The 13,465-nt window shown below is 46.5% G+C and overlaps 1 protein-coding gene across 3 annotated transcripts; it reads right to left on the reverse strand.

The window, feature by feature from the left end:
• Positions 1–693: 693 nt before the first annotated feature.
• Positions 694–13,465, reverse strand: dusp22a (dual specificity phosphatase 22a). 3 transcript variants are annotated; one of them, XM_067249041.1, is made up of 9 exons: positions 13,335–13,465; positions 13,225–13,247; positions 12,440–12,473; positions 11,532–11,564; positions 11,116–11,198; positions 9,880–9,929; positions 5,890–5,964; positions 5,177–5,348; positions 694–1,686 (listed from the first exon to the last, which is right to left on the reverse strand). In XM_067249041.1, exons 2-9 carry the CDS (start codon positions 13,243–13,245, stop codon positions 1,501–1,503), a joined length of 654 nt encoding a protein of 217 aa, XP_067105142.1. In that variant the 5' UTR covers positions 13,246–13,247; positions 13,335–13,465; the 3' UTR covers positions 694–1,500. The 3 variants fall into 3 exon arrangements, with proteins under 3 accessions (XP_067105142.1, XP_067105141.1, XP_067105143.1); XM_067249040.1 differs by having other exon boundaries at positions 13,225–13,457; XM_067249042.1 differs by lacking the exon at positions 11,532–11,564 and having other exon boundaries at positions 13,225–13,457.

Here is a 13,465-nt window from a genome sequence, read left to right on the forward strand (position 1 = left end):
ATAGCCTATATACATAGCTCTTATCCAGAGCGACTTACAGTAAGTACAGGGACATTCCCCCGATAAGTAGTGTTTAACACAGGCATCAACGTTTTGAGGGAAGGGAATATCGAGGGGTTTGCTCTCAAAGCGCAGGTGAAAACTAGTTTTTTGTAGTAGTCTATGAATAGTCTTCCCCAGTACGGTGTGGAGACGGACACAAACATCATTTAGAAACTGTGAAAAGCGGATGTGGCACAGGTGAAGTCACGTGGTCAGCTGGGTTTTGAGGATTTGAGCCGCTGTTGGGGTTGGCTTCACCTGGGGGGCAAAGCTTGTGTTAGCTCAGTTACATTTACATTTACATTTAGTCATTTAGCAGACGCTCTTATCCAGAGCGACTTACAGTAAGTACAGGGACATTCCCCCGAGGCAAGTAGGGTGAAGTGCCTTGCCCAAGGACACAACGTCAGTTGGCTTGACCGGGAATCGAACTGGCAACCTTCGGATTACTAGCCCGATTCCCTCACCGCTCAGCCACCTGACTCCCCAGTTAGGTTGTTGTTTGGATCTGGTCTAGATTTCCACCAGAGGAGAAAGGTTTGCTGTGAGAGGGCGAGATCAGATGCAACTAGGCATCATCTTTGTTTACCTCGTAATCTTTCACATGCTTCTTTCACACAAATACACACAGCCTACACAATTTAAGCTTCTTGAATCATGTTTATTAGCATATACTGCATACATGGCAGTTATAAAATATATAACTATATATTGTACATTTTATTTATAAACACAGATCATTAGTGATACAATTTTGTACCACATAACATCGAGGAACAAATAAAAAATGTTTTAGGATTTATTCTAAAGAGTTTGGCAAACATAACATGGACGAAGGAATAGTTTAACGATACATTTAGAAAATAACCTGTTTGGTCTCAGACCACGAAGGACAGATAAACCAACCGAGATGTTTAATTAACGTCAAATGTATAGTCAGTCGCTTTCCCTCAATGTACACACACGAGAATCATCTTTGATTAAAAGAATGACCTTAGCCAATATGTAAATAGCATTCCATTAATAAACACCATTCTCTTATGGTGAGGCTGCAGAGACAGAGAAGGTGTGAGGATCAGGAGCTCTGGGCTGGGGCTGGGCTGCCTTGGTCTGGGCTGGGGCTGGGCTGCCTTGGTCTGGGCTGGGGCTGGGGCTTGGTCTGGGCTGGGCTTCTCAAGGTGCTCACTCGTGTACATTAGGGGTGTGAAAGGAACGTCTCTCACCAATTCCAGAACAGTCCGTAGAGTCCTGTTCATTTGTCAAAGGCATGATTGATAAACCAAGTTCAGTTTAACCCAGTCTGGCCTACAAACACCTCCCTTTCTGGATCTGTAGGGGCTGGGCGGGTGGTGGACTAAGGCAGGTGGTTGGGTAGGGCGGGTTGATCGTGTAGGTGGGGTTCCCTCAGTCCAATCGGCAGGTCGGAGTTGGAGGGAGGTGGGACCAGGGGCCCCGGGCTCAGCTGCTGCCCCTGGGGCCGTAGGCGTTGTAGGGCAGGGGCAGGACGCTGCCGGCCTGGTTCATCCACTCCTGGCCCTGGTCTCCCTGCTGGTGCTGCTCACTGTAGCGTCTCAGCAGGGCTGACACCTGCTCCTGGTCGGCAAACGGGCTGGGTGGGAAACTGGACCGCAACCACGCCCGGTACTGGGAAGAGAGAGAGGAGAGGTAGCAAGAGGGGGATAAATAGAGAGGAGAGATACAGAGAGAGAGGAGATAGAAAGATAAAGGGAGTGAGAGAGAAAGGGAAGGGTGTCAACATCAGTAACCTGTTTGAGCCTCCTATCTGGGATGTGGAGAGTTCACAAGGACCCTGACTTCCTGTTGGAGGTAGAGTCTGGGATGCCCCTGGCAGAGAGCCTGCATCACATCCCAGACTCCAGGCTGCTGGGAGCAGGGTTAGGCTGATGATGTCACACAGACTCAAGGGTGGGGGGAGGAGGGGGGCTATGGAGGCTATAGGGTGAGGAGGCGGGAAGGAGAGGAGGGAAGGAGAGGGGGAGGAGAGAGGGAAGGAGAAGAGGAGGGGATGAGAGTGTGGAGGATAGGAGAGAGAAGAGGAAAGGCTGGGGAGAGGGAAGGAAAGAGTGGGGGGCCAGGGGTGGGTACAGGAAGGCGTGGGAGGGCTATGGAATGAGACCTCTACCAGGAAACCTTCTCCACTGTAACGCCCACCAGTCATTCCTGCAAGCACCCAGGCAGGTAAGTAGGAGGGACCAAAACAGTGTGTCACCAGTTATGACCATATCCTCCTTCTCATTACAAATAGTGAAACCACCATGGCTAAATACTATTTGAAACTACATTGGAGTTGCAATACACTCTCTTGTTAACTGTATATATTTGCTCTCGAGGGTGTTGACGCATGTATTAAAGGCAGGGTCGGTAATGTTGTTGAGAGGTTTGACAGTAACATTTTATATATCCGATACCTGTGGGCGTCGCAGGACTGTCATAAACATGACCAATCATTACGTTTGGGCCAAAACCCAATGGGTTCCCATTAATACAAATGGACCACACATCTCTCTCACACACACACACACACACACCTCACACAGAAGCATTTCACACACATCTCACACACCTCACACAGAAGCATTTCACACACATCACACACACCTCACACAGAAGCATTTTACACACATCACACACACACCTCACACAGAAGCATTTCACACACATGTGAAACACGCAGTCAGAAAGAACTTTCACTTCTTCCAGGTCAGCTTCTCACGCTGAGAGCTACCAGGAGAGGGTGGGCTGCACCACTTCACCAGCACCTCAAGGCCACTCAGAGCACCTAGAGACCCAGCGCACTGCTGAATCTCCTAGACCCAGTGTTGGTCAGGGTGTGGAGGTTAGCTACTGCAGATGTGAGATAAGTAGAAAAGGAAGAAATCACGATCCTCGAAATAACCCCCGCATAACTGGATAACGATCCTCTTGTTTTTGTTGTAAGGTCGTGTCGCAATGGGGCTTCTAACAGTAATGATAAACACGTGATGAGTTTGACCAGCCTGATGCAATCCCAGCATGCCCCTCCAGTTCCCCTTCTCCTCTGCAGGCTACAAGCCCTGCTGCCCTTCCCAGGCTGGAGACAGCTGCTCTTAAATCACATTTACATTTAGTCATTTAGCAGACGCTCTTATCCAGAGCGACTTACAGTAAGTACAGGGACATTCCCCCCGAGGCAAGTAGGGTGAAGTGCCTTGCCCAGGGACACAACGTCATTTGGCACAGCCGGGAATCGAACCGGTAACCTTCAGATTACTAGCCCGACTCCCTTACCGCTCAGCCGCCTGACTGACTGACTTAAATACATATAATACCATACATATCAGGATGTGTTTACAAAACGTGCCCCTCTCTCTCTCTCTCTCTCTCTCTCTCTCTCTCTCTCTCTCTCTCTCTCTCTCTCTGTCTCTCTCTGTCTCTCTCTGTCTCTCTCTGTCTCTCTCTCTGTCTCTCTCTCTCTTTGTCTCTCTCTCTGTCTTTCTCTCTCTCTAGCCGCAGGAAAACGATTTTCTCACCTTCACATCTGAATATACGCAAAGGTGGTGTGTAAAGAGAACCTGTGAACTCAGTTAAAACACACACACGCACACACACACACATACACATACAGACACATGAAAACGCATTCGCACATACACACTTACACAGACAATGTATGCCTACACACACACACACACAATCACACACATATTTGCACACATACACACACACGCCTGCCAGTGTTAACATGATTACAGGGTTATTAGAGTGTAACGTCTTCGGGAAAACAGATTATGTCAAATTAAATTTTTCATTCAGCAAACTTCTTTTATCACGGCCCTGAAATCTGGAACCGATACTAAAGAGGTACTTGCTTACTGGCGGCAGAAAGTAAAAGTAAAAATAAAGCAAAAGTTAAAGACATTTTATATAAACTAATGTGAGAACAGTTGCTCTTGTTGCTCTTGTGTTTAGTGGTAACTGATTTAAAATTTTTGTACTTGCTGTGATATATTGTTTTTATTATTGTTGCTTGTTTTTTCCACAGGTACACTTGCACTTATAGCGGTTCATGTTGTTTAATTGTAACTTGTTTAACTACATGCTCTTATGGTTCTTCCCTTTGGCACTTACTTTGGTTGTTCATAATGTGTGCCTCATGTTTTGGATACCCGCAATGTAAATGTAAACAGCACATCAGTACTGATGATAGTCCTTCTATCAATCTGCCTGGTGAAAGAGAACTAGGGATAACCAGAGCCGTTTAAAAAATATATATATTTCAGTGGCGGGGTAAAACTAGTCAAGCAGTTCTGGATCTCAGAGATCACAAGCAAGATACAGATCACCGAGGAATGATCTGGAAAGTTGCCAGGAGCCATAAACTCAGATGACACAAACTACATGAAACAGAAAGTGGTTGTCCCATCAGATTTACGATCAGCGATAAGACCAGATAAACACCTTCCTAGACCCAGGGATGGGCTAGCGGTGAGAGCAATCAAAAGCTCACCGGTTCAAACCCTCCTCTCTGTGTGGATAAATGAGTGTCTGATGGTTTTTTAAGATCAGAGCTGAGAACAGTTGACCGCCCTCTTAGGTGACGTGAAAGCAACCAGATGCAAAGCCAGGCAGTTGCCCAGCCCTTACAGTAACTACACCCTGCACACATACCAGCCCATCAAGGCAGAGTGAGTGGGCGTTTTCAAAACAGCATGAGGGACTATTTATTTTCCTGTGAACTGACAATGACTGCTGCATGTATAACTATGTGTGGGAGAGTGACATTATATTGTTTTTTCTTCATCTGTGTGTGTGTACCAGTTCATCTACTGTGTGTGTGTGTATGTGTGTGTGTGTGTGTGTGTATGTGTGTGTGTGTGTATGTATGTGGGTGTGTATGTGTGTGTATGTGTGTATGTATGTGGGTGTGTATGTGTGTGTGCGTATGTATGTGGGTGTGTATGTGTGTGTGTGTGTGTATGTATGTGAGTGTGTATGTGTGTGTGTGTGTATGTGTGTGTATGTATGTGGGTGTGGATGTGTGTGTGTGTGGATGTGTGTGTGTGTGTATGTATGTGGGTGTGTGTGGATGTGTGTGTATGTATGTGGGTGTGTGTGTGTGTGTGTGGATGTGTACCTCTGAGACTTGGGTCATCTGGAACTCCTGCAGCTGCTGCTGGAAGCCGTAGTTAGGGCCCACGAAGGAGCGGACGGCCTTGACGGCGGAGAGACAGTCGTCCCAGCCGTGCTCGGTCACGGTCATCAGGTAGGCCACCACCATGGTGGTGCTGCGGGACACACCTGCCAGGCTGCCAGGGGGCACAGAGGGCACAACACCGCCTCAAACACACTGGAGGCAGAAACGACTACTAACGCTTGTGTTGGGTTCATGTACTGTGAGGGGATGAAACCAGGGGGGTGGTGGTGAGAGAAGATGGGTGAGGAGACAGAGAGAGACAGAGAGTGAGAGAGAGAGACAGAGAGAGTGACAGAGAGAGCGAGAGAGTGACAGAGAGAGAGAGAGAGTGAGAGAGACAGAGAGCGAGACAGAGAGAGCGAGAGAGTGATAGAGGAAGAGAGAGAGAGACAGAGAGAGAGTCTGTGTATTTGAGAAAGCGGGTAAGAGGGAACAAGAGTGAGACACAAGCCTTCAGACAAGTCAGGCACTTTTAATAACCCGTGGTCAGTTATTTCACATATACCCTTATAGTAAAGGTGCTATGATCATGTTCCAGGTGGTCAGTGATTGAGTGCAGAGCTGAACAGCCAGTCACCCCTCACCGCCCTCACTCCCCCCCACCCCTCCACCCCTCACCCTCCACTAGTGTAGCGCTGGGACACCCTACCTACCAGTGGACCAGACAGGTGCCTCCACCCAGACGACACTCGTGGATGAACCGGATGCACTCTCTAAAGTGTTGAGACCTGAGGAGACAAGACCACACGGTCAACATCACTGAGACCTGAGGAGACAAGACCACACGGTCAACATCACTGAGACCTGAGGAGACCCAAGACCACACGGTCAACATCACTGAGACCTGAGGAGACAAGACCACACGGTCAACATCACTGAGACCTGAGGAGACAAGACCACACGGTCAACATCACTGAGACCTGAGGAGACAAGACCACACGGTCAACATCCCTGAGACCTGAGGAGACAAGACCACACGGTCATCATCCCTGAGACCTGAGGAGACAAGACCACACGGTCAACATCCCTGAGACCTGAGGAGACAAGACCACACGGTCAACATCACTGAGACCTGAGGAGACAAGACCACACGGTCAACATCACTGAGACCTGAGGAGACAAGACCACACGGTCAACATCCCTGAGACCTGAGGAGACAAGACCACACGGTCATCATCCCTGAGACCTGAGGACACAAGACCACATGGTCAACATCTCACGGATCCAGAACACAGACAGGCTGAGTACACGTTAGAGGGTGAGAGGCCCTGACTCTGAGTAAGAACGTATGGGATCTGAGAAAGGACAGCAAGAAGTGAAACTTCCCAATCCTCCCAGCCGTGTTCAGGTTTGCGCTGTCAGCCCGGCTGACCCTGATCTCTCCGTCACCAACCCAGACACCTGCCTGGATCACTTCCCTTCCTCACACTCTCTCCTGCCACACACTGAAGATGTGTGGCAGGCAAGGACAGACTTGGGGGGAGACCTCACCCCTCTCCCCCCCTCTCCCTCCCCTCTGCCTCCCCTCTCCCTTCCCCCACAACAAACTCTCGTATCTGATATGATGTTTTGTGTGTGGAAGTGGGCTGTCTTGGTTCTGGTATATTCTACTGGTGTTTGGGTGAAACCACCTTCCCCAATCCTCCTATCTGCAGCCCTGAAGGGCATTCTGAGGAAAGTCCTAGTTATCTCTGAGGTATCTCTGTCAGAGGTGGTATCACACATAACTCCAGAGATACCGTTGCATGCCTAACACAATGCAGGATGCTGCTGTGTGCATATTTCACCCGCATCCAAATGGTAATACGCAATGCGGCAGAAGGGTTGCTCAATGGCAGCCATATGGTTGGCTAGCTTTGTCCTCTGAGAGAAAAAGGCTGATTACTCAATCATCCCAACAGACTGTGGTAGAAAATAGAAAGGACTGCTTTTTTTTTTCTTCTTTTTTTCTTCTCTCCTTCTTCCTGGGATCCAAACTCTGACACAAACATGTCGCCCTCAGCACTTCTGTCTGTCTGTTTGGCCTAGAGGTTTCCGGAGATCTTGTTAAATGTGCAAAAAGTCACAGTGTGGAAATTATTTGCGGATTTAAACGGGCTGACACTGATGAAAAAAATATAATAAATTTAAACTCCTAAAAAATATATACAAAAAATACAAATAAAACTAGAAATGAAAACTATTATGAAATTGTTAATAAATAAAAATACATTTGTATGTACCCATACTCTCTATTCCTATCTCTATTGAGAGTTCTTTAGGAGTTTTTTCCTATCTTCTCTGAGGGTCTAAGGTTGGTCATTTGTGCTGATCTGTGCCCTTTATGACACAGCTTGTAGACAACATAACCCCCCAAATAAAGTTATATTTTGTATACGCTTGATTATATACCATACTGAGGTATCAAGACGTGTGTCTCGTCTATCTCACACACTTAGTCAAGTGCCTCACGAATACTTCTTGTAGATCCTAACAGACTATCAAGAGACGGTTTCTCTCAGTCTCGGAGGTGGTCGGTGAGCTAGGCTTAGGGGGGTCGCCCCAAGGAGGGGCACAGAGTTACAGTCGTGGCCATAAGTTTTGGCAATGACAAATGTGTTTTGCAAAGTTTGCTGGTTCAGTATTTGAGGAAAATGTTTTCACATGTTTCTATATAATACTGGAATTACAATAAGGCACATTTCATATTTCAAGCTTTTTTGGGGCATATATTTTCAATATTTGCAAATAGTCTCCTCTTTTACAGCAATCAATCTGCTCTTAAAATCCAATCAGAATGATAGAGTGATTTCACCTGGCTAGAACTAGTTCACACTTTCCCCTGTGCTGATGATGTGAATTACTGAAATTATGTTAGAAGTCATTTTATGCCAAGGCCCAGCAAGCTTTGCAAACACAAAATGTATGTCGCTCCCAATACTTTTGGCCACGGCTGTAGTGTACAGATTTAGCTTCCGTGTCGACCCGTGCTAACAGAACAGACTCCATGCTAACAGAACAGACTCCATGCTAACAGAACAGACTGTTCTCAATCAGTAACCTCTGAAGGAACGTCTTTTCAACCCTTGCCCGGCAGGCCCGACCCCGCCAGGCCCGACCCCGCCAGGCCCGACCCCGCCAGGCCCGACCCCGCCACTTCCCCCCCTGTCCCCAACACCACCTCGATCTACGTACATGTGACTGGCCAGGTTTACAGGATTAAACAGTAGCTCTTGTTATAAACCATTTCCTTCAATTTGAGACAAGGTTGAAGTAAATTAAGTTGCAATGGAAAAATCTAGCTGTTTCCACATATGCCTTTTTGCTCATACAAGTTGATGTATCTCGCTCACACACACGCACACACACATACACTCTCTCTCTCTCTCTCACACACACACAGCTCAGGGAAACCCTGACAGTCTGGCAGGGACTTTACCCTCTGCTGTAAAATTCATTAGTAGACATCACAAGTTCAGCATGTGATGTGGGGGCGGGGGGGGGGGGGGGGGGAGCAGAGTGACACTTTCCCTTCCAAATGAATTTGTAAATCAAGAGTCAAAGATATTTTAATAACTGCAAAAGTACAGCATGTATCCAGCAACAATCCTGCCTTGTCACTGCCACCCAAGAAGAAACTGATTTATCTTTTTTTTGTTGTCTAACTGGAAACTAATCGATCCCTCAGGCTCTGCTTGGTCACGCTGGCTTTGTGTATCAGCTCAGAGTGGCTACCCTTTCACAACATAAGACAAGATAAAGGGTTTCTCAAATAGGGGTATGTGGAGGTACTACCGGGGGAAGGTGAGAGAAAGTGTAAAAGGGGGAAATATGTGATTCAATCATGGAAATATGGGTATAAATATGTATTTATACAGTATAAATACAGGTATGGAGGTACTTTGATTCAGGAATCAGGGAAAGGGGGTACTGAAGCCCAAATGATTTGAGAACCACTGAGATAAATGACTGTAAGGCTCGTTCACTAAGTTTGACTGAGACACGGCTGGATCCAAGCTGGACCTGCATAGGTCCAGCTTGTTAGAATGTCTGTTATGATATTTGAACTTTAAGATCAGCTCAGATGTCTTCCACCAACTGTTAAGAGACAGTTGGAATGACGAACGATGACTAAACTGCTTTTCCTGCTTGTGTGTCACACCCTGGGATCACAGCACGCCGTGTCATGTTGAGACAGCGGGACATTAGTCACAACTGCCCAAATGAAGTGTGTGTGTGTGCGAGAGACTGTGTTTACGTATGTGAGTGTGTGTGTGCGAGAGACTGTGTTTATGTATGTGAGTGTGTGTGTGCGAGATTGTGTAATTGTCCGAATGCAAATGTACAAGTGCGTGCAAGGTTATGTGTGTCCAAGTGTGTGTGTGTGTGTACGTACAAGTGTGTGTGTGTGTACGTACAAGTGTGTGTGTACGTACAAGTGTGCGTGTGTGTGTGTACGTACAAGTGTGTGTGTGTGTGTGTACGTACAAGTGTGTGTGTGTGTGTACGTACAAGTGTGTGTGTGTGTACGTACAAGTGTGTGTGTGTGTGTGTACGTACAAGTGTGTGTGTGTGTGTGTGTGTACGTACAAGTGTGTGTGTGTGTGTACGTACAAGTGTGTGTGTGTGTGTACGTACAAGTGTGTGTGTGTGTGTTAACTCACAGGTTCTGGCTGGATGCATCTGCTGCATGGATACACAGGTAGGTCATGTTCTGTTTGGGATCAACAGAGATAAGCACAGAATGCAGAAACATGTGGATATGGACTTAAAACACTGTTACATTTGAGTACAGTTCTTCAACATGCCATTCCCTGTCATACTCAGGTCATACATTCCCTGTCCCTGAATGAAGCCTGGCCTGTCACATCCATAGCCTACTTTTCCTACTCCTAGGGGGAGTGTGTGTGTAATCACAAAGTTACCGGTTTGACCCGGCGGTGCCAAATGACGTTGTGTCCTTGGCAGGGGCATCGTTAGACCCTTTTTACTGGGGCACGTGCCCCAGTATAAATCTGCTGTGCCCCAGTAAAATCTAAAGTTTAAGTTTTAACAATTTACTTAATTAGTCAGTGCATTAATTTAGATTGATAATCCCGGAAAACATTTACACAGTATCCCAATCAACGCCAGTGGGGGTATTCCAGAAAGCAGGTTATGCAACATAACTGGGTAAGTTTGCAATGTTGCACTGGGTTTCAGCTGGGGAGCTAACTTACCCTGGTATGTCACATAACCTGCTTTGGACTCAGCACACAAATGTGAGCGCTCGCATTAACTATTGATGTCCCTGCCAAAGATGATATCAAACTTGCGTCCCTGAACTGTGTATGTTGGGTTAAACAAGGGGAGGTTCTATAGCCTAGTAGTGCATTGAGCGCAGCAAGCTTGAAATAAAAAAAATATAAATTAGATATATAGGATATAAATTAGGGGCCTGTGCCCCAGTAGAGTTTTATGTCTAACAAGGCCTCTGGTCCTTGGGCAAGGCACCCTACTTGTCTTGTATGTCCCTGTACTTACTGTAAGTCGCTCTGGATAAGGGCTTCTGCTAAATGACTAAATGTAAATGTACTCTTTTTCAGGAAAAGTACATACTACAAAGTTCCTACTTGTGTAAAGATTTCCAGCTGGCGTGTGTTTAAAATACAATGGCCGCGTTTCCCAGATTCGTTAAGAGCCAATTTCTGTTCAACAGTGGGACTTTACTACCACCTGGTGGCTGCATTACAGCATCAAAATATCACACTACGCTCCAATACTACAAGCAATGTCAGCCAAACTCACGACGAGTCAGCGAAAAAAGTTTTGTTTTTTAAGCATCCTTAATTTTCTCCGCTTCCTTCGCCTGTGTTGAATCAAGGTGGTTCAGGCGCCCACGGTTATCTTCTGACACTCACCTCCACGACTGGCTTGGCATTGTTGTAGACGGACAGGATGTGGGTGATGCCATTCTGTGACAGGCTCTCTCTGTTCTCTGAGTCTGGGGGAGAGAGGGGGTGGGGGGGAAGAAGGGGGAGAGAAGGGGAGAGAAGGGGAGAGAAGGGGTGGGTGGACAGAGGGGGCGGAGGAGCAGGAGGGAGAATACCATAAAATTCCTCTCTGTGAGATTTTCCGCCGGCAGCAACAGAACAAGGGAAGAAGCGGGAATGGAGAAAGTGGGAATGATGACGTTGGTGAATCCACTGGGATCTCCTCAGGTTGATGAAGCACATGTCTGGCCTGGCCTGACCTGACCTGACAGCATACTAGTCAGGCTAGGTTTAAAAGCAGTGGACCCTGTCACATTTGAACTATTCTGGGCTCTGAGCCGTACCAGGAGCAAGCTGTGGGCCCGTCATCTGAGAGGCTAAAATTAGAGAGGAGCAGATGTCAGAACCACTCGGCTGAGTAGAACTACACAGTGAAGTAAACAGCACCTAGAAACACCTGGTTTCAAATGAGATTCTTGTCTTGAAAGTTATAACTCTTTCCAAAATATCAATATTGTTCTACCATCACTCCCTGTATGTCAGTAAAATGGGAGTCTGGGAGTCTGTTGGCTGAGCGGTGAGGGAATCGGGCTAGTAATCCGAAGGTTGCCAGTTCGATTCCCGGTCATGCAAACTGATGTTGTGTCCGTCACGTTGTGACGTTGTGTCTCCAAGGCACTTCACCCTACTTGCCTCGGGGGAATGTCCCTGTACTTACTGTAAGTCGCTCTGGATAAGAGCGTCTGCTAAATGACTAAATGTAAAATAAAAAATAAAAATTCCAGTGAACTAAGAGAAGGAGAAACAAACTATAAATAAAGTGAAACTTTGAATTTATTATGACAAACTCATCGCAAGACACATGCTCCACCTGCAGGTAGGCCTAATCGTACTGCACAGGTCAACCAAACTAAATACATATTCTCCTCTGTGTCATCGCATTGGCATCACTATGCTTAAATATGCCTGTTTGGAGGCCTGGCTGTACTGCAAAGACCGAACTAAAAAAAATTACAAAACACAGACAGCGATCATTTCCAAACACCCTCGAAGCTCACTGGATGAGCTTGTGTACCAGTGTAGGCTGGGGCCTACTGCAGCGCCCTGGGTTTGAATCAGGGCTTGCCCTTTGCTGCATGTATTTCCCTCTCCTTCCGTCTCCCTCCATGTCTCTCTATCTACCTGCTTTTCTTGTCATACTCAACTTGAAAATATATATATATTGAAAACAAAAAAAAGATGGTGTACTCACCTCGTATGTTCCCCAGGTAAAGCCCGTCAACTACCTGCGAAGACACACACATTTTTATGTAGGGTCAGGAATCCATCACTAACAGTTTATCCACTCACTAACTGGATCATCAGTTCTGCGCCTGCTGAAAAGCCCTGGAAGCAAGGAATTAAAGGTGACGGAAGATAATCGCATTAGTGCTCATTAAGGCCATATAAGGCCTGCAGTGGCCAGGATCGGAACTGAGGGATGACCCAACTCTGACGGCCACTGGAGCGCTGTCTCATGTCTCCTAATGTGTTTGCAGACGGACAGATGACTGCTGTAAATTCAAATGAATTGCATTGTTTTTATTAATGTATTTGTTGTCCACCTTCGTCCTTCCAGGTCAACTAAGAACAGTAAGTGACGTGAAATATGGAGGTGCATATAATTAAGTTTATCACAGCGTCCTTTAGGCCTAGTACACAATCATGGCAATTTTTCTTTACATAACGGCGTGCCATTAAGTAGTTAATGGTCTGACGCATAGATGTATCCCCCGGGCTATCCATCATAACAGTCTATAACCCACTGCGGCTATAAACTGAGAGAAAAGAACTTCAAAATGAAGGATAAACAAAAAACGTATGAGGACTATACGTGTTAACGCCGTATGGTCAGACGAAACGTCGCTATTTTAATATGTATGAGGAGACGTCAATAGCCTATAGTAGCCTAGTTGTCTTCCACATCTGTATACATTCGTTTGCCCTACGCCCATCCTCTTTCGATCTACACAACACAAATGAGAAAGAGTTACATACCTTGTTCATTCCGTTGCCCATGGCTCTCGACGAACACAACGATTACACAATGTTAATGAATGCTACATGAAAGCTAATTCAGTTTTTCCTCTAGCATACGTATCACGCACGTTTAAGAGTTCAGAAGGCACGAAGTAATTGCCAAAGTATGTCACGGTCAAACGAATAATTCACGTCAGTTTATTCATAGTAGACTTCAGTGTTTTCGTCGCTGCTTGTGTGGTCGTTACTCTACCTCCTG

Source organism: Osmerus mordax, chromosome 13, assembly GCF_038355195.1.
Source record: "Osmerus mordax isolate fOsmMor3 chromosome 13, fOsmMor3.pri, whole genome shotgun sequence".
NCBI lineage: Eukaryota > Metazoa > Chordata > Actinopteri > Osmeriformes > Osmeridae > Osmerus > Osmerus mordax.

Bases quoted from the DNA above. Each gene is read 5' to 3' on its own strand.
- dusp22a (XM_067249041.1), bottom strand. From the start codon at position 13,245: ATGGGCAACGGAATGAACAAG. The intron at 11,199-11,531 runs GTACGGCTCAGA...TCTCTCCCCCAG, and splicing joins GGGCCCACAGCTTGCTCCTG to ACTCAGAGAACAGAGAGAGC. The intron at 5,349-5,889 runs GTAGGTAGGGTG...GCCCCCTGGCAG, and splicing joins GGCACCTGTCTGGTCCACTG to CCTGGCAGGTGTGTCCCGCA.